Below are 26322 nucleotides of genomic sequence, written 5' to 3'. Positions count from 1 at the left end.
CCAATTTTATAACGGGAATGTTTAAAGATTAGTTTCAACAACTTAGGAAAATCGGTTTATAGATCATTGCGATTTATTTAAAATGTCTGGCGGCATAAAATTTGATTATTTGCTTATAAGAACGGAACTCAGAAGTCAGCTTTAGAAACAACACATTCAAGAAAACCGTATGTGAGTGTAATGATAAAATATTTTTCATGTCAATTGATATTACGAATTACCTAATAGAAAAAAGTTATGATACAGTTTATTTTTGTGACCAGACAAGTCTTTAGAATATTCTAGGATATCTTTATAAAACAAAGATATCAAACTTGTTATCGCGTCAAAACACCCTTGATTAGTCAGGATTCATATACGTAATTGTTCGTATTTCTAATTTGGTCTGACTACAAACTCTATCGAATCATGAATTTCTTACAGTAAATCTGGGTAAAGACATGTTCAAACTACAAATAAATACATAGATAATGTTAAGTTTAACTTGAATTTTTTCTGACTATTTCTTCAAAACATATTGTTTATTTATACCATACTTTCAATTTGTTATATTCTTTTCAGATTTATTAGGTATGAGGAAAACAGAAACATAGAATGTTTGTATTTGGTATACTGCTGGTTATCTGTGAAGTTGTTCCTCATTTCCGCATTTGTGAGTTACCGTTTATATATCAATAAAATATATTTTTGTTTTGTTTGCGAAAATAAACTTGCATAATTCCATACATCCTGTTGTGATTTCCCCAACTAAAAAGAAGAAGACAATAATGTTTATCTCATATATAATATTGGTGTTGCAAACAAGCTAACAGTTACAATACATAATACTCATCTGTGTTCCAGGATAACGATTTTGTCAACATTTGATAAGTAATCTGAAAATACAAAACGAAAATTAATAAACACTTTGGACAGAATGTGTTTCTTCTGCTGTTAAACATTTTTTCTTCTGTGATTGATCACGGACAGTTTAATTTTAATGATTTTTTAAAGAATGTAGTCCAATAAACACACTTTTTCTTTTTCAAAACTTATTTCATTTTGCATTAATATATTTTAGTTTCTTCTTCTTGCTTTGAAAGTTAACGAATAGTTTTCATATTGTGGTTCTGCTAAAATAATCAATATATATCTACGCTATCTACCAGAAGCTTTTATTTTGCTTTCGTCAACGACATTCTATCCGCACATAGAGCCAGTATTATTTAAACAATTGTAAAGCATAAAAACTAATAATTTAAACATATCATATTAATACATCTTGTGTTTATATAACATACTTTACCAATAATGACATGTAACGTTAAAACATACTTTATTGTTATTTATTCAATGTTGAACATTAAAAAAAAAATATTATGCTAATCTTTAAAATGTAACCATTAAAGGCAATGTCAAAAAGAGCTTTTTTTGCATTTTTTTAATACTCATTATCGTTATTTATTAGTAACGTCCTAGCAATTTAGAAGGTGTGTTGGGGAACTTGAAAGATAGATCGTAACCCGTGACAGCAACTGTATTTATCATTTGTACAATTTTATACAGCTCTTGAATGGTATTAACTTACATTTTTTTACATTATCAAAGACACGCATACACTTCATATCCCTTAATATTCAAATTATTGGTTTTATTTTTACCATATTTGATATAATTTTGATATTTAAAAGTAAAACCGATTTCACCATTTCCTCATTCAAAATGTTCTAGGATGATTTCTGAGAAACATTAAGTACATCTGTTGACAAAATGCATTATATTATTATGATTCATCTACCTTGATATTGTTACGCCCTCACGGGTGTGTAGGTACATTTCAAGCGCAAGTGTATAGGGAAGTGGTATTTCACTGGTAGCGTGGCCTTTGAAGGTATTTTCATATACTTGTTCTTAATACACAACTCAACAGAATTTCTACTTATAAATAATATTTATTAACCTCTAAGGAGTCAATAATTTAATACATGCACTATATAATGTTAAAACCCTACCACTGAACGCTAAAGTATAAACGGACGTCCCCCCAAATATGATACGGGCTGCTAGTTTCTATAGGTTATGTCAAGGTCAGGTCGTAGTAAAAATATTTAACACTAAAAATACAGGGGCATACCACGGGTGTTGTTCTCCTGTCGAGCTGGTAGCGCTCAGTGGTCAAAATCGAGCTCAACAGTTCTAACTGCTCTCTGAATAATTCTACCAGGATTTATTTTACTACGCTGGCCCACAGTTTATATATAACTGCCCCACTTGTTGGCATTTTAGGCCCACTTTAAAGAATGTGGGCATTCGGCTAATATCATTAGTTTATCCTTGTGAGCCTCCAAACGATATGATTGGTTAAGAAATCTTTGCATTCCCACAGACGTCTATATTCTTCTTACTAATTACTTCCGGTCTGCCAAATACAAACATGGTTGACATCGAGGGGAAAAATATAATAACGGGATGGAAAAGAAGGAAGACGGGACCTAATATAGCTTATAATACGGGGAAATAAGCCCATAACAATCATACCCCTTAGCAGAATATATGAAAATTAATGACAGGTGAGAAATATGAATAAATAGACGAAATAAAGCTGGGGACTGGTCGACAGCCTGGGACTGACTGGACACGAGGGATGCAACAATTAGAACGAACTCTGTCTTGACCCTTAGAAAACAATCTCATGATAATCCCAATCAATAATACAAATACAATCATATAACTATGTTTAAATTGTCCATGTCGCGCAGACACTCAGACGGACACGAACAAACAAGAAATAGGAACCTGAGTGGCACTCAAAAACTATATATTCATTATAAACCTACTGACATAAACCCTATTTTGTAACAATATATTCTAAAAAGAGACAGCTGAGATTGTACACTACCTTTTAACGAAGTCCGTACTTATTAGTATTTTTTATCAGTATAGTATTAAATGTCGTTATTATCAATGTAGGTAAAATATGTAAATGATCATGGTGTAGTCGGATTTTGATTGGATATTTTTTTTATTCATGGCAAAAAAGGTTATTTTCTAAAGACAAACTTGGTATTTTGACGTCTTTAACGTTGTTTGGTCCATAGCTCGCAGTTCAAATAATTCCAAATTATGTACAAAGACCAAATCTTTATTTTTACTGGAATGGATTAGAAATAAAAATTATGAGGATTGTTTTTAATTTTAATTTTTGACCAAGTTTTACTTGCAATACCAACTTTGGGACAACATATGTTCGTTCATGAAGTGTAAACTGTCCCAAATATGTTTTTTTCTCGAAAAACTTGGTAAATGAAATTAAACAATCCTTAATATAGAGTAGGCAATGCCTAAATCAGGGAGCACCGTGAAATTTACCATACATGTACCGTCTGTGCGAGACTCGTAAAAATAATAAAGGACATTACAAAGAGGGGGGGGGGTGTTCAACACGGGTGATTTTTTTTCTTCGCAAGTGCAATGTTTTTATTTATATTCAAGCAACAAGAGAAATCAATAATTTTGTTTTGAATTTTCCCCCCAAAAATTCCAATCCCATACCCCCCTTTTTCCTCGCTCTCAAAATTTAACTTTATAAAGCACTTCGCAATACTTTACATTTTTTATCCCCTAAGGGCATCCCTAGCAACATCCATTTCAATTTTGGCAGGTCAGATCAATCTGTACTGATATCGGAAATATCAGTTCTCCACGGATGGTGGGAATATTTTACACATATCATGTGACCTAAACAAAATTCAGGAGCAGACGACAGCTGCTAAGAAAATGATTGCCTTTCTAATCTTAGAAAAGCTATGCTTCGATTTGGATAATACAAACGGAGTTATATTTTATCCAAGGCGGGTTAGGTTCTTGACAACAGCAACAGTGGAACAGCGGACAATCACTTCCGGGACATGACTTTTTTTGTTAGTATATTGGGGAACCTTAATTGAAATTTAGAAAGTACATGTAATAACCGTAGAGCTCACACCACTTCGCGGTGTTCGCTAATAAATTATTTTATTCAAGATATTAGTATAGTATTAATTGTATCAAAGAAATTAAAAAAATAATTTGTTGTTCTCATATCATGTATTTCAGACGCCAGTGAATGGAACGAACAATTATCTTCCAATAGTCAAGGTAACAGCATTTTAAAGCACAGTCTGAAAAAAGTTGCCAAGAAAGTGATATATTAAATGAGCTCAGTTTCTGAATTTTGTTAATTTCAAATCGATCTCAATTCCGTATATTTCTATTATATTTTTGTTTATATAATAATTTATCTTTAATGATTTAGTTGATTTACAGCGTAGCCATATTTAAGTACCATCTAATTAATCATGAGGCATATTTGACATGAAAAATTATGCATGACATGAAATGATTAAAAAGGAGAAAGAGAGTTCAGTGTATTTGATTTGATACACCTACATAGGAAACCAGAACCAATTCATGCTTTGTTTCCATGGAATGCCTGCCATCAATAGAATTCTTGATTTAATTGGTGGAAAGCACGATACATCACAATTGTCGTGTAAAGGTAAGGCATCTGATTTTGATTAAGGACATAATACCAGAATATTAAAAATGAATATTGTATATTTCATACATATATAAACCCAAGGGTGTAAACATATGTTCTTAAATCTCTAAATATACATGTGTAGTGTAAATCAGGCATTTTGTTTTGTATTTAACTCCTACCGACTCCATGAAACATCTCTTTACATAGGCAAATTTGGGCACCCAAAAGACTGTAGCGACATACAAGATGGCTGTCCAAGTGGAGTGTATACCATATACCCAGGGAGTTCGTCTGGATTCAAAACCTACTGCGAAATGAATATCGATGGAGGTCACTGGACAGTAAGTTGCCTCATCAAATTTTCATCAAGTTTCACATAATTAATTGTTTAAAACTGGTCTTTGATTTCAGTTCAAGAGGAAAGAGAAAGGCCTCACAAATAATATTGTTTATCTAAATACCAGCGATAATTTTAACCGATGTGACACACCTCAGACATCGTAAGTTAGTGAATGGAAGGAAACTTGTCATTTCAATTTTTGTTTCGCCAAACGTATAGTCCATGGGATTGGAGGGTCCACCGTACGACCCCTCCACTCATCAACATCATAGTGATTTTCAGGTACCCCCTTACCTTACATTACCAAATCTTTTTGTCCCATAATAATATTCTCGGATTATTTTTCAATAGAAGCCTATATTTGTACCCCACTTGGTCAAATAGCCAAGATTTTTGCGACTCAACTGTTTAAGCGCTTCTGGAATAGCATTTGTAAAGAAATCAAATAAATATAGAATTTATCATGAAGCCAAATGTCTTTGGAACCATAAACGTGTCGGCAAACCTCAGGGTTTTGGAGTGAACTGAAAAAAATGTACTCCTACCTAACCAAAATATTGCCCAAAGGACATATTTTTCAATGTCAAAACCCATAGAGAATCTATGGTTCAGTATAAATTGGCTTATTTGGTATTTTCTGTTAAGCATTATTACAGCTAATACTTCTTGGGTTCTTTCGATGACTTATAGTGATTTTTGTAGTCAGAATTTATCAACAATGCGAAAAACTGAATTTTCAAGTTTTCTAAAAAAGTCGCATAATTTCGACTCTACAAGCTATTGCTCGACTAAAACGTCTCAAATTTGGTATCGTTCGATAGATAATTCATTTTTCTGTATTAATAAATCACAAAAAAATATATTTTTTTGGAAAATGTTAAAAGTATCCTCCTTGCCTGTAGAATGGAAAATTTCAGAATTTCTTCTATATCACCCGTTATTGTCATTTTTTTTTGAAATACCGTGGTTTAAACAAGCTTTTGTGTGATAAAGTACATTTATATAATCTCTTAGCTTTCAAATTAGCACAAGTATTAAATATTTGAACTTTTTAAAGTCAAGTTAAGTAAAAGAAATGCCACCCTACCCATGAATAATTGACACACATATTTCTCACACTGTTTAAAAATGCTAAATTACCACATACGAATTATTGGTTTCCATAGAAATTCTAGTAGGAAGTTGATAGCATTTGTTTGCCTAAATAGCAATGAATGTGTTAAATTATGCGTTTCCTTGGCTGATTAAAAAGCTAAGATGCTTCATAAAATACACAAAGTCTAGTTTGGAAAAAAAATATGAAATTTCAAAAATCCCTCTTTTTATGAAAAACTCATTATTATCAAATTGAAAATGAAAAATACGCTCTTAAAATTAGCTGATATGTTGGCTACATCGTTAATTAAACCAACAGTACCCAACATGTCTATTGCACACTGTTTATAGCTAAAAATTAACATTTTGGTTCGTGTTAAAAAAAAAGCTTTTTCATGGGTAGGGGTAAATTTTTCACCTATAATTTGACTTGAAAAAGTTCAAATATTTATTAATTTAGCTCATTTGAAAGCTAAGATGCGATATAAATGTATTGTATCACACAAAAGCTTGTTTAAACTACGGTATCTTGAAAAATGACAATGAAAGGTGATATAGAAGAAATTCCGAAATTCTGAAAATACCACTTTTTTACAATTTTACAGTAATTATAACCCCAAAAAGAAAATCTAAGCACCTAAATTGATCAAATATGAGTACATCACTATCTTAAATATGAATGCCTAAAATACAAGTTTTACAGTGTCGGCGTGCTTTGAACTCTGATACTGAGACCAGTTTACCATGGGTAGGATAATAGTTTTAACATTTTTTGAAAAAATAGTTTTGTTTTCAAAATTAGTCTTTCGTAGTTTTTTAATGTAAAAAATAAGATTATATATCGAATGAAATAAAATTTGAGCCGGTTTAGGGAGTAATCAAGGGAACCAAGATCCTAGCGGAAATCAAAAGAATGTAATCCAGGGACAAAGAAAACAGACAAACACACACACAAAAAAATAAAAAATAAAAAAAAAACCCAAAAAGTAACTAAAATAATACATACCAAATAACAAAAGCAAATGAGCAACTCGGACTCCACTAAAATATGGGAGCATGGAACAGGTGCACTGGTAGGGTGAGCGTCCTCTGCTTTTCTAGAAACACCCACCGAATTGCTCATAAAAAGTCCGGGGTTTGACGAATGAGGAAAGGATATCTTTGTCACGAAGAACTAACCAGTTTCCACGATGTAGATGTATACACCGTATTAATACACGAGTTTATGATGGCTATCATAAAACTTCTATGATGATTACTTAAATCGTGTAGCAATATAACCCTGTTTCAGAAACCTGTTTCGACTGTTTTGTCGACCACCACACTGTACAAATATGTTGTCAATCAAAAGTTCCAGCATTTTCTGTATATTTGGAATTATTTTTATGAAGTATGAGGAATCTAAGAACCAAGAAAATCGCCAGAAGTTTTAGAAAGAATCCCTGAAGTATTAATTGTAATAATACTAAACTGAAAATACCAAATAAGCTAATTTATACTGAGGCATAAATATTCTGACAGTTTTGACGTTGGAAAATATGTCAATTTAAGAAATGTTTCGGTTAGGTAGGGGTACATTTTTTTTCATTCTGCTTCAAACCCGCAACTTTCTTGAAACTATCGTTAAGCTAAGACATTAGGTACATTTGGATATCTGAATATGTCAAAATATTTCGTATTGTAAAATAAAAAGTTCGAAGAATAAAAACTGTAAAAAATGGATTTTAAACCTATTCGATGTATAAAAAGTAGTCAAAAAGTACAAAATGCTACAGTTTTTTTTTTGCGACAAAAAGATTCGTAAATGGGAGGTGGAAGGGTAGCGGAAATTCATATTTTGGTCGATGAGTAGGGGGATTTATCTCAGCCCACGCAGTAGTACCTTAATATTTCAGCATGGATTACTGAAATATCAACATATTTTAAACTGTATATATTTTTTGGTACACTGTAAGTCATGCATTGTTTACATCAAAGCAGAAATGATTTTTAATTGACTCACAATAGACGTAACTAATAATTGATAAAATATTACGGTGTACAATTTTATTATGTAACTGAAATTGGTCGTATTACTTATTACCTGGTTGTAGTCGCCGTCTTCCTGATTTATTACGGATCATCGTTTTGTATAAATGTTATATTGAAAATACAAACATAATCTTAGCTATCTAACAATTACATTACAACACTAACGGATCAGAAAGCAAAAAAAAATAATGATAATAATTCAAGAGAGACTTTTGCAACATCTAACGATATAACGTTGTTTTGTATGGACATTTGTTGAGTTTGGATATTCAGATACTATTATGATGGTCTTAATATTACAATTAATAAGATTTATATTAAAAAGATTGTTGATTGTTATATAGTTTCAAATGGGAATATGAACACTTTTAATTATTGTATACATTTATGCTCGTATTAAGAAAATATGTCTGTTATATTAATGGAATAACTCTAATTATTTCTGCGTATGAATAGATAATCGGCGAAGCAGGTTTTTTGTCCTGTGTACGTCATGGAGGATATTTCAAATAAACAGAAAGAAATATAACAGACTTTCAATAAAATTTTACTTTAGTATCAAACATTAACGAGAAGACCATCATTAAAGGACGATGATGTCACAGTCATATAACAAAATTGGGTCTATATGATGTCGTGCTACTTCTGAAATTATTGTACAGTAGTGTATCGAGACCGAATGAGAAGCAGACGCATGGTTGACAACGATATCTGATAAAATAAGTTAGTAACTGTATATGTTTGTTAATACTTCAAAGGAATCTGTAGTCTTGATATTGTCACATTTCTTGTTAATCGTACGAAATATTTTTACTCTGATCATAGGTGTTTCAAAGAAGAGAAAATGGATGTACTACAGAAGTTGGAATGATTATAGAAATGGTTTTGGATATCCAAGTTCAGAATTCTGACTAGGTAAGTATATTGATTTGGTTGAACTTATTTACTTCAATTTTAAATTTACTTAAATACAATCATAAATTTATTATCTGTCATTAATTAAAAGGATGTCCTAAGTTGTATTTTTGACATTGTCACTCCCATACTATCGTTCAAATGCGAGTTTATATGGAACAAAAAACATAGATTCAGCAGAATCACATGTAAAAATGTTCCTAATTTCTAACAGTACATGGTCAGCTTATGAAAAAACGTTTTCCCATATCACAAATAAATGTGTATATTTAGCAACACAATAATGCATTGCAGGTAATATGAATATGAACAAAATAACTGACCAAGGTAAATACGAAATGCGAATAGACATGGTCGATTTTGATGGAAACAGTGCATTTGCCAAGTACAGCGATTTCAGCATAGGTGATGAAACTACCAAATTTAAACTGACGGCAAACGGTTACAATGGGACCTCAGGTAGGTGGAGTGAATTAGCAAAAATTCAAATTAGGAAAATGAAGTGGATTTTCAAGTCCGATGCTTTTACATTTTTAATATGTCATTAATGCTTCTTAATATTCATTGAAATTCTTAAAAAAAACTAAAGTACACAATTGAACACGTGTGTGTTAACACGTGAAACATATAGTCCAGTTTACCTAACTAGGCAAAGAAAATGAAATAGCCATGCGTTTATACTTTCATTGTGGTAAGTTATTTTTCAATTGTACCGAAAATTGTCAAAAACTGTTTGAAATAAAGGAAAATTCTAAGCATACATGCAAAATAAAACTCAGATCAGTAGGGATATATTGTGACAACACGAAATCATACACGAGAATAACATACATACAAAGAAAATTCTTAACATTCTACTTAAAGCTGTGTATCTAAACATGTATGTTAGGTCAAGCATAAAATATTAACGGAACTTATATCCTGAATGGTATTTTTGGTCTAGTTTAATTTTTACTTGTTATTTGTTTTTAAGGTGATAGTCTTGCTTTTCACAACGGGAATGGCTTTACTACTATAGACAACGACAATGACAACCACCCTAAGAACTGTGCAGTATTCCATCAAGGAGGTTGGTGGTTCAATATATGTGCAACATCAAATTTGAATGGTAGGTATTATAGCAAAAGTCCACCTGGTCCTCATCTGGGTGTTTACTGGCGGACATGGAAAGGAGAAAGCTACTCCCTTAAGACGACTGTAATGATGATGAGAAGACTTGGATAGACTCCATAGCTACATGTTATAAAAAACCATAATCGATTAGTTTGTGAACTTTTTTTGATTGTATGCTGTTATTCTGAAATTTGTAAAAGCAAATGTATATAAAATATTTTCTGACAAATGTACAGGCAAAAATTTACAATATGAATAATGAGTTTAAATAAAATGTTATGGAATGCATGTGGCACCGACTAAACCGTAACCCCGTTTTCGTAAGGTTCAGTCAGTGGGTAGAATATGGTAAACACTTGCCACATTGAGAGCGTCACTATTTAATACCATGATTGACTTGTATAGTTTGTTATTGAGTAGAGGCCGAATTAAAAATTTAAAAAATGTTTATGCATGTTTATATCATAATAAAACTGGATTTTATTTTTCACTGTTTTCGACGTCTTTTTATCTCATTGTTCATTATATATTTAGCGCACCCTGACCCAAAAGAAGAAACATTGTTTAGATAGATCCTTTAATCTCAGTTTCCGCTATATAGATGACGAATGATCGTTAATCAATCCTAGTTTCGGGGATTTCATACATCGCATTGAGATAAAGGATACTACAGACACTGTGAAGTCAGCCTCAAATATTGACCTACACTTAGAGATCGACGGTAAAGGAAAACTATTGACCAAACTATACGACAAACGCGATGTTCATATTCCTTTCATATATGACAACATCCCTTCAGCACCTGAAAAAAAGAAAAAAAGGGTTATGTTGCTACAAGATTGAAGTCATCACTTCAGAAGTTTAATGTCACCATGAACTCCTTGATCGTTACGGTGTAGCCAATCAATTCTCTTTTTCATGACAAAATGATTAATCTCACTGGAAGAACACGAAGAAAAGACATGCCTTGTACGGTACCAAAGGCTTTTTTCAATAGTAAAAAAAGAAAAAAAAAAAAAAACACGCTGGATCCCTATATGACGATTTATTCAGTTTATAATAGTTTTTTGTAAACATAGGTGTTTAATTTTCTAGTCGTAGTCTTAGTCATACTAGTATAATATAAAGTCCCTGTTTATACTGTAGATCTAGACAAACCAGGGACTTTTTATATAAATTCGATACCCGCGGAGGGAACGAGAAAAATAATTATTAACAGCTGTTCCGTACTACCATATATCGTGCACTAAGTTACAATCCTAGATTAATCCTATGAGGAGGAATGACTCGGCCTGCCTAGCTGGTAAAGTGGAGGCGGTGTTGCCATAGATGTCACAGTTCTAGTCCTGAGGAGGGAACGACCAAATTAAAATCATGATGTATATTCATAAATTTAAATCGAAATTGAATGGACGTTAACATTTTTCATGTCCTCTTATTTCTTTCTTTTATTTTAACATTTTTGACGTTAATATTTAACTCCCCTTATACTATTATAACGTCACTATATGTATAACATTACCATTAACTACGTTGTCGTTATGTAATGTCACCTGAAGATTGGTAGCAGACATGAAAGCACTAGTGATCTGAATACATAAATATATCGAGAAAATCTGATCGTGTTGGATTTTTATTGACAGATATATACCTCTGTATACAAATTATCATTTTGTCACACACATATATGTAGGTCTGAAAAATTCCCAACGATGTTAGAAATGTCAAATTTTTGGTCGTTCCCTCCGCCGGACTCGAACTTGTACCGCTGTGACATCTATGGCAATACCGCCTGCACAAAGTCCAGCGCCCTAGACCACTCGTCCAGCTAGGCTATATAAAAATATAGCTTTCGCTGGCCGGGTCATTCCTCCTCGTAGGATTAATCTAGGGCTGTAACGTAGTACTAATTTAATTTTGACCCCAATTCAATCAGTGTAACTTATATGGAAATTAGGACATGTAATGTGTGCAAAATCCAACATGTTAGACTGTTAGACTCTATAGAAACTTAATAATTACACATAGACTGTCACAACTTCACAGCACAATAAAGCAATAAGCAGAAACACAGGGTAATTCATAGCAAAAAGTATGATGATATGTATTTCGTTAGCACATATTCTATCAAGACACTCTCTTTTGATGTGACAGATTGACAAAAGACGATTTTTGCAAATACACCATACAGTAAAGAGGGCGTTTAACAGATCCATTCATTTCTAATAGTTAATTATTTGAGTCATGTGAAATAATAAACATCTCATCCAATATTTACTTATAAATTACATTTCAAGTAATTTGTATGCTATCTTTGGGATATACATTTTAAATCGAGGAGATAGAAAGGTCAGTTTGTTTTGCTTAATTGTGACTATATATCATAGAGATATTTACAATGAATTGTGGTTTTTCGCAATATTTAGTAAAATATGTGCGAGTAGAGCTACATTTTACCTGCGAAAATCGGCAAAATTACTTGCAGAAACTGACGAAGATCAATACTCCGGTAATGCTAGTGGTTGGTTCCAGGCTATGTTCTGATTTGTGTAGAGTGTAATGATATATTTTTGCATATTTCATTTTTGGGACTATTTTATGTTAAACATTTTGTCAATTTTATTAAATCAATTGTATAAATCAAATTTCACTTAGAGATGATATTTTCTAAAGGATTAAAATTAATAAGCAAGATGAGGGCAAAGATAAGGTCACAATGCAGGTAATCGAACAGCTTAAAGAAAAGAAGCAAGGAGCTAGGAACGGTGGATAAAAGAAAGAGAGGACGAAATACATAGAGAATTAAAACAACAGATACTAAAAAACAACCCACTACAGGTGAAACTAAAAGAAAAAGGGGAGCGTCATCAAGACGAGCTTAAGAAACGGGAGGCCATATTTCGATGAGATCGATAGACGATAGGCCGAGCGCCATCCATTTTCGTCACCCACAGTCGTAGATATTGACCATCAAACAATGCCTAGTTTTATTGATAATACTCAAGAGACACCATTATCCAATAACTCAAGGGTAGAGCCACATACACCTATATAGAACCATGGCCATATACAGCTAACGATGTTCGATGTTTGTTTGTTTGCTGGGGTTTAACGTCCGAGCAGCAATATTTCAGCTATAATCAGACGATGAACATGAAATTGATGATAAAATGAACATGAAATGATGATGAAATGAAAAAGGGATGGGACACAAGGACAATGGGGTCGAAAAATTTTGATTGCCACTGGAAATAGGGAGAGATGGGTAGGGTCGGGCAATTTAGCCTCCTGTGGCGGAGCCCTATTGTTCCTACTCCGGGAGAATACCACGGTAGGGTTCTTTAACGTGCGAGGAACGTGACATCTTTCCCAACACGGTGCACCACTATGGTTTTCCGTATTATAGCCTGACAACCCCAGCATGTAACACGCCAGGGATACCCCATTCCACCACCTGGGGCACACATCCCAGTTGCTCTGTGGGCAGAGCGCCCTAGCTCATGGCTAGGGTTCTGAGCACTATTTAGTCGCCTTTTACGACAAGCTTAACGCTGCTGCAGGCCTATTCTTTTAACACCCGGACCTGCACGGGGCACGATGTTCGATGTAAAACAAAGTCCATTACAATGGTGGACGCTATTCCTCCAGTTTTGTTCACTTATCGGGAGAGCAAATGGAGATATAGTAAAGTTCCCGTTCCGTTCCACATTGCGCCAACAATCAGGAAATTGTATGGGACTTTAGACGATAGGATAAAAACCAATCTTGATTCTCTGAAGGAGGTATTTTTCAGTAGATATGGAAAGAGCAATGTAGAGTATGCATTAACTGACATAAAACAAGAATCTCCTGAAACCAGGTTGTAAGGGAATCAAGAGACAGTGGTTTTCCTGAAAACATCTGGGTAAGAATATCAACCGGAGGTTTACGTCCAGATCTGGCGGGAATAGTGAAGCCGCAGACGCCTCGGACTATACAACAGCTAAAAGCAGCAGCTACGGTGGCCGAAAAGACCCCAAACGTAACTACAGTAGACCTTTGGCACAACTGTCAGCCCAGGTAGTTAATCTTTCCCGGCATGGAAAACATAATAATGGACACCAATTACAGAGGTTCATTACTTTCGTGACTATGACGAAGAGATAGTATCAGCAATCCTACAAGAAAACATACAACCAATGAACAGAGATCTGATTTGGGAGAATTACAAAAGCAATGTCCCGATTTCCAAGACATCTACAAATACTTCAATGAAGGCTTTCTCCCCGATGATCAAAAGCTTGCAAAGAAAGTATCTATAGAATCACAACAATATTCAAATCTAAACGGTATTCTCTACCATTGGTACCAACGTCGAGGTAGAAAATTGAGTGAGTAAGAAAGAATGATCCAACAAATAGCTTTATCATAGATGATGCATTTAAAGCCTACCATAATAATCAGAGTGGAGGAGCCCATCTTGCTACAAAAATAGTTTATGAGGCTATCATGTTAAAGTACTACTGGGGGAGAATGCATCAATATATCCATGATTACATTCAGTCTTGTGGCAGATGTCGGGGAATAAAAATGATGAATGTAAATCATAAAGCACCGTTATCGCCAATGCTAACTGTAGAATCGCTTGACAGAATTCATATAGATATACTGGATCTTACACAAACTAAAGAAGGGTAAAGATATGTACTCCTTGTTGGTGATAGCTTTTAGAAATGGCCTGAAGCCTTTGACTTAAAAAAGTATTGTATGCTGAAATATTCTCTAGATTTGGAGCACCATAAGTATTACTTTCTGACAGAGGTCAAGCTTTCATGTCAAAACTGGTCAACGGTTTGTGTGAGATATTTAAGGTAAAACGAAACTATACATCATGTTATCATCTGCAGAAAGAATGAACTCAACACTTGCACAATGCCTATGTACATACTGTAGTAAGAATCACGAAAAAACGCAAAAACAGAAATACCACAATAATACTAGAACTACGGGTGGCTTATGTGTCACCATTCCGGTTACATACGTTCCACAGTGTCCATCCTTTTGGGAAATAAGACTCCCCATTAAAATTCATAAAGTTTCTCTCGACAAATTTATCTCCAGAACTATTCATGTTGAGTGGCCTGGATTTGGGGTGATAAACAAGCTCACAAGAAAAAATCTTAAAATTTCAATTAACAAGTGTAAAGCTTAGTATATTCACTGATTTTAAAGTGAAATATATTATAAATTAGCCTTTTTTGTGTACACATCCTCGTTGTCCACCAATGTTTGTCTTTCCCTTTAAAAGAAAAAGATGAAAGTGCGACATAATTACCAAAGTCAACGCAAAACACGAATAGCTTATATCCACTTCTCGTTTCCTAACTAGACAGGAATAACTAATAAGCAGTACCTATGAACGTATCTATGTATTTTAGTGGAGTAATTGTATGTATTATCATGTACTAATATCTTATTTAGTTTTTCTCAGGATGCGTTTACTTTAAAGTCATTGTTATTGTGTGTGGACATTGATTCGTACATATTACTAGAGACTTGCAATATAAAAATATACGAACAAGATGTCATGTGAAACATTCAACTTTTGTATTTAATTTTAATTGCCTTTTGTATCATTTGTACCAATTAATATTAATTATGATATATTTGATTTACAAAAAAAGAGTAAAAATTCGGGAAGAACTTTCGAGGGAGAAAAATGCAGTTGTGATGATATATTATTGCATATTTCATATTAGGGAATATTTTATGTTAAACATTTTGTCAATTTTATTAAATCAATTGAGTGACGAAATTTTCAAGGGATGAAATTTATCGTGGTTTCTCTCCCCTGTCACTGTTTACCTCTTTTAACGGTGTCAAAGTAGGCGTATTTTTTATGCATCTTTTTAAAGATGATAGACACTACACACGAATGACAGCCCGTCGGGCAGACGTTTTTAATGAACAGCCAAAAGCCAACATCCCAAGCCAATGACAAAAAAAAAAAAAAGAAAGTTGAAATCGTCTGAAACCATACCATAATTAGGTAAAGAGTATTAGACATCTGACTCACTTGACATACCCTATGGTACCTCAGGCAGTATCAGAGTCTATGGCAGAAGAATATTTCGTTAAAGCCTTACCAGATTTTGACATGCGATTAAGGATACAGCAAGCCAAACCATTGTACCTGAAAGTCAATTAGACGAAGAGAGCATGAAACTTCATGGAACGTGTGACTAAACATAGGAGGGATTTCAGTCTGAAATAAGGGCAATGCATGGTGATTAGTCCAGATCGAGACGGATGTGGACCACGAAGCCGCGTACAGGTTGTTCCAATTGTGACGAGAAGGGTCATATACAACGTAACTGTGATAAACCACGATGACAGAATACCAAAGGTGAACTCAACAGGAAAATGGGAAGGCTCATGAAACAGTTAATCCAACTGTTCGGGTCGGTTCCAATAATGCAGCCGGGCTATATATTGAAGCAGCTGTGAACATTAACGAGTTGAAAATGCTTATCTCCAAGGAAGCATACGAAGGTATCGAAGAGATATGTCGACCTAAGCTGCGAAAGGTTCATCAAGTAATTTTAGTGGCACAAGGCACACCATTAGAAGTCAGTGGAATAGCATATTGTAATATAAATACAGCAGGTCTGAAGTTTCCAATCAAAGCAATAGTGGCCAACATCGGTATAGATGAAATTATTGGGCTAGACTTCCTCCGTCAATATGGATGTATTGTTAATGTTCATACCAGTTAAATGATTTTGAAGGTAAAGAACTTACCACAATCATTGGAGGGTAAACTTGGGTGCAATAAAGTATCTATCGCTGAATGTGTTACCATGCCACCTCGGTCTAAGATGATTTGCAAAGGCCATGTTGAAGTAACAGGAAACCAGCTGAACGTAACAGGCGCAACGATAGAACTGTGCCCATCTTTTGTTAAAAAAAGGTATTACCATGGTAGCGCGAACTTTAGTAAAGACATCTGAGAGGGTGCTAGTGAGACTTTTCAATGACATAAAAAAGATAAACAAGAATACTGTTGTAGGAAATATGTGTCTTGTCGAACCTTTAAAAGAAACGGTTTCGGAAGTTTACACGACAGAGTTCCCCGCGACTGTACAGCAGTTATTTGAAAGATCAACAAGTGAATTGAATTCAGAGAAGGCTCAAAATCTCTATGACTTGCTTCATAAGAATGTCGACGTATTTGCCAAAGATGACCATGATCTGGGAAAGACAAACTTCGTGAAGCGCAAGATAGTCACTGGTAATGCAAAACCTGTTAAACAGCAGCTTAGATGGTTTCCCCCAAAATGGGAGTTAATAGATGAGCAAAAAGAATCTATGTCGGGAAGGGAAATAGTCGAGCTATCACAAGGACTATGGTCGTCCAGGGGTAGTGCTAGTATGGACGGCACATTTCGCTTCTGCGTAAACTACCGTCGTCGCAATGCTCAAAGTGCAAAGGACTCGTATCCACTTCCAAGAATAGATGATTCAATTGACACCTTGGTAGGTTCCAAGTGGTTCTCCACATTAGATCGGTTTGCGGGTTATTGGCAAGTGGAGATGGATGCAGAGGATAAATAAAAGACAACATTCACAACCCGCAAGGGGTTATTCCAGTTTACCGTGATGCCCTTTGGCCTTTGTAAGAACGACGTTTGAGTATCCGATGAAAACGGTTCTCTCAGGGCTTCATTGGGACATTTACTTGGTGTATATCGACGACATGATAAAAAGGGAAACACTATTGACGAGGCATTAGCAAATCTTGGGACGGTTTTTGAAAGACTGAAGGCAGCGGGACTGAAATTAAAATACAGAAAGTGTAAGTTGTTTAAGAAGGAAGTTGTTTTCCTTGATCACACGATTACCAGTAAGGGGATCTGTACAGAAGCAGAGAAAGTAAAGTCAGTACAACAATGGCCAGCACCAGTGACCGTGACAGACGTAAGGTCGTTCCGAGGATTGTGTGGCTACTACAGAAAATGCATACAAAAGTTTGCAGAAATAGCAAGGCCATTACATAGACTAATTGAAAAGGGGTGTGATTTCAAGTGGACGACCGAATGCGAGGAAGCATTAACAGAACTGAAATTCCGATTAACATCTGTCCCACTGCTGGTCTACCCTGACATGAACAGCCAGTTCATTTTGGAAACAGACGCCTCAGGAGAAGGTATAGACGCGGTCTTGAGCCAGGTCCAGGATGGGAAAGAATGGGTAGTAGCTTATGCAGGTCGTGTTCTTACAAAGGCAGAAAGGCGTCACTGTATGACTCGCCGAGAGGTGCTGGCTGTAATAACATTTGTGAAGCATTTCTGCCACTACCTGTACGGGCAAGCATTTGTGATACGCACAGACCAAAGTGCGCTGCGCTGGTTTTATAATTTTAAAGATCCAGAAGGTCACCTTGAAAGACAGATTCAGGTCTTGAGTTCAAATATAACTTTGAAATCTAGCACAGACCCGGAATCAAACATCAACGAGTGGAACGATGGTAACAGAACGGTTCACCAGGCGATAGTACCATGGTCGGAAAGGAGGAATGTGCTTCAGATGTACCATGAAGCTAAAGTATCAGGCCATTTAGGAATAAAGAAGACGCTGTCTAAGACCAGGCAAACTTTATACTGGCCTGGGTTACAACGAGATGTTCGACAATACGTAATGGTATGCCACTACTTTATGGAAAGAAAAAGTCAAGAAACACTAAGGAGGCGCCTATGCAAATTGAAGGATCAGGATTTCCGATGGAGAGAACTGCGCTCGACATTATGGGACCGTTAACAGACACGAAGAACGGTTGCAACTATATATTCATGGTTCAAGACTACTTCATGAAATGGATAGAGATATTCCCTATGGAGAACATGGAGGGTACCACGGTTGCTAATCTGTTGGTTCATGATGTAATTGCCAGGTTTGGAGTTCCCAAGGCAAAACACTCCGACCAAGGTAATACCTTTCAAAGAACTTTGAATAAATTTGTCGCCATGGCGTATAGGTCGACGAAGCATGAAACAAAGGGTTTAAGTTCTTATGTGTTCATGTTAGGACGAGATGTTGGAACGCTATTGTACATCCAATATGCGCTTCATAGAACATTAACGCGAATGCCAATAAGTATATGGACATGGGAAGTCCGTGATGAGATTAAAAGCGTATAGATTTGCTAGAGAACACCCAGAAGGAGAAATGAAACGTCAGAAGAAGTATCATGATGCAAAACTGTGCTGGGAAACTTTTGAACAAGGTGACAAAGATTTGGTGTATTTTCTGCATAGAACTATTGAGAAATCGCCAAATTTTATGAATTTTTGGCAGGGTCCTTTTGAGGTTGTTACGAAAAATTCTCATGTGACCTATGAATTGCGCCGTCCGTCTGACAAAAAACCTCAAATCGTTCACGTGGATCGTACGCGTTCTTTTAGAACGCAAAAGCTAGTTGGTGAGATACCAGACAGGCACTATGATCAAACGGAAGTTTTTGATGACGTAGGGAAGTCAACGGAGTCAAATGTATCTGTACAAAATGATGTTGTTAGGGATAGCGCGCATGACAGTGCAAGTGAAACATCACGAATTCCGTATATAGTTGATAGTGGTTGAGCGAGCGGAAAGCGAAATAGAAAACTTCCGTCCCGGTTCGCCGATTACTGCAAACGTATTAATTTTCGCGGTGCACTAATTTCGCTATTTTAGCGGTTGCCTCAAGAACGCGAAAATTAGTACCCGCGAAAATAAATTCATATTGCCAAGTCTTTTGACCGTTCTTATCATGGATTTCACAATTTTGAATAGAAACGTCGTTTTGTGTAAGGGTCGTATCTTTCAATGCAATCAAGTATGAATTTATACTAAGTCTATTATAAAAAAGTATACGGTAAAAGCATGTGGGTTATAATTTCTAAATTCATGATCTTGTTTACATATTTGTATAGCGTACTTGACACATCAAAGAGTAAAAATAAATACTGTGCAAACATGTTATTAACAAAAAGAACAATATGTAAGTGTTGAACACATACTACAGGTTATCACTGACAAAACATTACCTTTAAATACACACGCTGAGAACTGTCAGTAAAAAGTAATCCATAAACATGCAATAAAAGTGTTAAAAGTTAATCCCTACAATAAGCTGCGGATTGGGCATTTAAGTGAGTTCTTTTTATTTTTAAATAAGAATACACTTTTATATTAAAATAGTCAGATGAAACAATGGGGACTTGTCAATTTGTTAATTTCGTTTTAACAGTCATGATTATATTTTATTGAAATATTAATGGTAAATTAACTGATCAAAAGAGAGATCACACACTGCCGAGACTATTGAGAAAAAAATCATTTCTGCAACCTCAAGAACCGCGAAAATTAATATCTGCGAACATGTTAACTTTTCAGAAACCGCGAAAATTAGCTGCCGCGAAAATTAGTACGTTTATAGTACGCCATGCAATAATTTCTTCACAATCTTCCCTATAAATTCTGTCAGATAAGTAATTTCTTAATATGAGTTTTGTCTGATGTTGTAAAGGTATTACAACATTAATGCTGTAGATTCCCATGTTGTTGGTCAGATGGGGACGTTTAATGAGAGGTCCCATGTGCAGAGAAATGTTACGCCCTGTGCATGTAAAAGCTCTTTGTTACAAGTGGTCCTTAAGTGGCCAATTTCGGGGCAAAATTTTTCAGAACAGGTTTTTGGCAATTTTTGTCGTTTTCCAGTGGCACTCTATAAATTTGCTAGTTTTAATTTGACAAATGATTATTTAGTCAAAAAGTCATGTGTAATTACCTATACAGTTGCAATATTAGTGAAAACATTTACAGCAGGCTCATTTAGTGATCTTGAAATTTAGATTTTTTATGGAGTAGTATAAGACGCTTCTAATGTACGGATCTGTTCAAGAAATATAAGCTGTGTGGGAACCGGAACTATGTAGCATTGGGTTCTACAAGTTGGTAATCTTTGTTAGAGAGATCTATTCCTGAATGCTTAACCTCTGCACTGTATGTTGATAGAGTTTGGGTCTTAATTTGGGACTAAAGTATCGACGTTTATCAGCTTATTTGTTGGCAAGATAGATCCGTTGAATATACATAAATGCGAGGACGCATTTTCTTCGGAGGCACGGGTAATGCGACAAAATTTACAAGTGATGAGATTGATTGTGGTTTCTCTTCCCTGTCACTGTTTACCTCTTTAACGGTATCAAAGTAGGCGTATTTTCTATGTATAAATAAATTTAGATTAAGTATGAACTAAGAACTTATATACACGCAAATCATTCTACATTCACTTGTCGAAGAGAATACACAACTACACAATAGTTATATATATTCAAGTTAATTGTGCTACTTCCGATTTTGAAATGTTTATACATTACGCTGGAGTCTCTTATATGTAAGTCACACCCATATAGGATACTATAGCCAAATACGGAAATTGATTATAGATAATACAAAAGTGATAAACTTTACTTTGACATAGTAAAATATGTTGAATGAGTAATCATGGGAACCAAGATTCTAGCGAAAATCAAACCATGTTATCCAGAGACAAAGACCAGACATGGTTGAAACGTACATATGATTATGACCTTTGGTATCGCCAAAATAATTGTATTGACTTTTTCAAACATGGTATAAAAAAAGAATTGTTACTCGTTAGTAAAGTAAGTTGCTTATAGTGATTTGATAGTAGATAGCTCATATCTACTAAACGTAACTTGAATCTGATTAGGCATACAACGATTCGAAGGATAGGGCGAACTGTTATATCTGGGTATCACCGCACATCCTGAATAAGGCTTAGGATTATAACCAAATATTGAAGGCATCATATCCTTAGGGACCCATTGTTAGAGCTTAAGGCACCCAGAGGCGCATCGTAAGGGCGCATGACTAAAGGTACATTAGACAGGCGCAAGGCGTTTAGATCACAGTAAGATGTACGTAGCTAATCATACATTTCCAATAAAGATAGTCATAGCCTACCAAAAAATTGACCTGGCACGGACCAAAGGAAATACGTTACAATTGTATAAATCCAGTTTCACTTTAAGATTATATTTTCTAAAGGATGAGATTTAAAAAGTAGTCAAAATTTTCTTTTCCTCAAATTAACAAGAAAGAAACAGGATAATACTTAATATCTAGATGAACTAAAAAAGATTTTTTTTATGAAGACGTCGACTAAGGAATAAGATTATAAATTAGTAGATGTATACAAAGATTTTGCTGCCAGTTAAATTACTTCTAGTTTGGAACAAAATATATATCGGATTCTCTTCTCATTCACTTACAGGTAATTCACATCGATTTTTAATTCCTTTACAATGTTCATAGTAATAAATTGATGTTATTACGATTTCACAGCAAAGCAAATTTAAATTTTATTCAGTAAATTCATTTTATCAGGAAAACAATTAATCCTTATTGCTTAGTATATCGTTGTGTTATAAGTTGTTTTTCAAATCGTATGTAAATTTTTCAACAATCACTCATACGAGTTGATGGATCGTTAAAAACGATCAACAATGTTTAACATCACCAAATGATGGTAAAATTTACATTGAATATTTCGGATAACCGATATCCTTCTTCAGCATAAACTAATAAAGTTCAAGATCAAAACATAGATTCAGAAGCTGAATCTCGCACGCTGAGGGAGATTGTACCATTATCAAAGGCACACATAAGCAAATAAATAAGGAATGTGAATGAAAAAGAGAAGGGGGATGTTTTTTTTTTTTAATAAAAAAATAGAAATGAATTAACTGTGGAAATTGAGAAAAGTGAAAATTCATAGTAGTACGGCGTATGGATGTATAGCATGTAGTGCTGTACCAGCCTTAGACCAAGACCTAGAAATGATTTTTTTTTCTCTTTTATTGATTTATTGTGACATGCATCATTAATTTGATCCTCTATCCTACATAATAACACCTAAATGATCTGTCCCATACTACCATACATCGAATACTAAGTTACAGCCCTAGATTAACCCTACGAGGAGGAATGACCCGGGCAGGGAAAGCTATATTTTTATATAGCCTAGTGGCCGAGTGGTCTAGGCGCTGGACATTGTGCAGGCGGTGTTGCCATAGATGTCACAGCGGTTGGAGTTCGAGTCCCGCGGAGAGAACGACCAAAAATTTGCATCCCAAATTTGACAGTTCTAACATCGTTGGGAATTTTTCAGTCCCTTTTGTAAGTTTACATTATCTTCCATGTATCAATTTGATCCGATGGAGCAGTGTAGCGAATAGAGTGGTCACATTCTGAGATGTTTATATATATATATTGATTTATTGTGACATAACTATATATACACACACACACACACACACAATATATTACTAAGGTTCGTACCAGGTCAGCTGTATTTGTTAAAAACAGTGACGTGTTTTTTTCCCCAAATATCAACAGGGACAACCAAAATAAAAGCTATATCAAAATAAACTTGACCATGGAACACGGTATAGTATAGTATAAGCAGCAAGTCACACTGCTGTGGTGCGATATGAGGTCGCTGCAAAATGCTGCGGTAGTGTCAAATGATGTTGTCGCCAACCTTTGTAACAGTTCTGCCACTCTAGCTATTGTCACCGACTGCATGGAATGGTGTGACCAGCAACACGCACTGCAGTAGCTTGTTATGTAGTGTGTTATGATGTCTCCCCAAACCATGCAGCAGTTTATAAAACCAAATCTATGTAAACTTATTTAAATCCACGATTTTGTCCTTTCAGTAATTAAAGCAAATACACATGTACGACTTTACCGGTCTAAGCAAAAGAGACAATTGTCAATGCTACTCACTTGCTTTTATATGCCCAGATCATATGACTAGATCACATGACGGTTTTGTCCATTATCTCCTACAGGGGTGTTTTACCTTACCTCCACTATACTACTATACTGAAAACTAACATTTTTGTAAAGTCTGGTAAACAGAAGAGGTCCATGCATATCATTTAATAGATAGCCAATTCCACAATACGGCACAAAGTTTGAAAAAAATAAGTGTGGCTTAATTTTGACGTACCGCTATTCTAAAAAAAGAAAACAAAAGAAACCAATCAAAATGTAATAAATAGACACTTTTATAAAATATTTTACTTTTACAGCTTTTTATTTGGTGAAATCATTCTTAAGTTTTGTGGTTACTGACATAAATATCATTCAGTTTTCATACGATCTCTATCAATCCTTGTTATCTGAGACTTGCTATTATTTTTGTCTCGCCTGTAATAAAAGTCGCAGAAGGCGAGACTTAGGTTTTGCTTTTCCAACGACGGCGTCTACAAATTAACGTTAAGTTGTCTGACAAGTTCATTTTAACATGAACCCCTTATGCTATGTCAATGATATTTGTTGTACAGATGCATTTACCATCATTGCATCACAAATACATGCTAATTTAATACAGATACCCCCGCAGTCATGGTCTGTTTTATTATTACTTTAATTTAAATTTAATTATTTTATTATAATATAAATTTAATGTCAAAAGTTCAACATAAAGGTTTCCTATAGTTCATGTAGACATTTTTATTTGAATTCCATCCACTGCATGAGTAGAAGGGATTTACTGTGTTCCCTCGATATAACGCCCCTCTTTAATTGCCATAAATTTCATAAGTCAACTTTTCCTAACGTTATATAGATTCTATCCAATTTATTCCATTAATATATCCAAAACCTCCTATACAAACCCAATTTAGTCTTGTCCAAAAGGTGGCGATATAACTGGGGTGCACTGTGTTATTTTTCACTGATTCTTTTTATTTTGGTTCTTCTTTCTTTGCATTTACTTTTATTTGGAGGAAACTCAAAGGGAATTCAATTGATCTCTTGTTCATCCATCAATCGCCTAGTGCATTTGGTAGTGGTAACACAAAAATGATAATTTTGTAATTTCATATTATTATACAAAATATGAAAGCAACACAAAATTATATTTAACAAACATAACATTATATTGACAATATCGAACAGGCGAGACTTATCTTTGTGACAACAGTTTATTATATTTAAGAAACCACAGTCATTCAATATAATGCATGCGTAAGACAAAGAGTAATTGATAGTACATATTTTCAATACCAAAATTGAACATAAATTTGAAAATTGACATCAATTTTTCAGAATGTCCACTAAAGAAAGCGCTCTCGTGACACCGAGATGGTTGCATAACGCCATAATAAATGCATCCCCAAAAAATCTCCGAATACTTGATTCATCATGGCACCATTCAACTACAGAACGGGGGCATCATTCTTTGACATATACGAATGTAGCGATGCCACCTCTCCGTATAGCCTTGTGCTTCCGACCGTTAAACAATTTGAGCAACATGCAGGAAACTTAGACATAGACGAAGGAACACATACTGTCGTTTATGACAACGGTCTTAACTTTGGATTCTTTTCTGCTCCTCGAGTTTGGTGGATGTTCTGTGTGTTTGGTCACAACTCTGTTTCGGTCTTAGATGGCGGTATTACAAAATGGTGTGGCGACGGATTACCTACAACATCTGAAGTCTTACAATCGACAAAAAGTATAAAGTATATTTGATAAATAAATAAATATATTAGAATCGAGTTGCTCATTTACATTTGTGTTTTTTTTTCGTTTTTCTTTTGTTTCGGTAAAAGCTTATGACCTTGGATTTTGTATATCTACCGATTTCAGTTTCGGAAATCTAATAATACAGTAATAATAATAATAATAATAATAATTTTGTTCATTCAAACGAAGATGTGAACAGACCCACATATGAAATACCTATCAAGATATAATGGATCTTTATTTCAGTTATTTTTAACTTTTTACCATTAAAAAAAAATATTCAAACCTTTGTGCTTTACAGGTATAGAACCAGGTCATATAAAGGGGAGTAAGAACATTCTATCCACAAGTATAGTTGATAAAGAGAAAGGTGTGCTGTTGGATGATGAATCTCTAAAAACGTTATACTCCAAAAAAAAAAAAAAAAAAAAAAGATTTGTCCAATGATGTAGTGGCTTCATGTGGTTCTGGTATGTATTAAGTTATACTCCGAAAAAATATATCTGTCCAAAGATGTAGTGGCTTCATGTGGTTCTGGTATGTAACAAGTTATACTCCGAACAAATAGGTCTGTCCAGAGATGTAGCGGCTTCATGTGGTTCTGGTATGTAATAAGTTATACTCCGAACAAATAGATCCGTCCAAAGATGTAGTAGCTTCAAGTGCTTAAGATATATATTTAGTATTAGTTTAAATCTTGGTGGAACTAGCTATCATATACCCAATTCAAAATGAAGCG

At 34.6% G+C, this 26322-nt stretch overlaps 2 protein-coding genes across 2 annotated transcripts in view; both read left to right on the top strand.

The window, feature by feature from the left end:
* LOC148619095 (3-mercaptopyruvate sulfurtransferase-like) overlaps nucleotides 1-26045 on the top strand; it is a 48786-nt gene extending 22741 nt beyond the window's left edge. The window contains exon 3 of the mRNA XM_088578655.1: nucleotides 25885-26045. Within this exon, the coding sequence (XP_088434781.1) occupies nucleotides 25885-26030 (146 nt within the window). The 3' untranslated portion in view covers nucleotides 26031-26045. The remainder of the gene's footprint in view (nucleotides 1-25884) is intronic.
* On the top strand, nucleotides 22-10483 carry LOC148619096 (microfibril-associated glycoprotein 4-like). The gene is given in 9 exon segments (XM_088578656.1): nucleotides 22-171; nucleotides 562-652; nucleotides 4075-4116; nucleotides 4412-4516; nucleotides 4709-4842; nucleotides 8793-8814; nucleotides 8817-8882; nucleotides 9177-9341; nucleotides 9856-10483. Coding segments are annotated over 8 exon segments (843 nt in total). The 5' UTR covers nucleotides 22-171; nucleotides 562-594; the 3' UTR covers nucleotides 10107-10483.
* Nucleotides 26046-26322: the final 277 nt, after the last annotated feature.

The sequence above is a fragment of the Perna viridis genome, chromosome 4, assembly GCF_037379345.1.
Source record: "Perna viridis isolate PV_CMFRI_1.1 ecotype Kerala chromosome 4, ASM3737934v1, whole genome shotgun sequence".
Lineage (NCBI taxonomy): Eukaryota > Metazoa > Mollusca > Bivalvia > Mytilida > Mytilidae > Perna > Perna viridis.
Note: the sequence above shows the minus strand (reverse complement) of the source record. Positions and strands in the feature narration are given on the sequence as shown.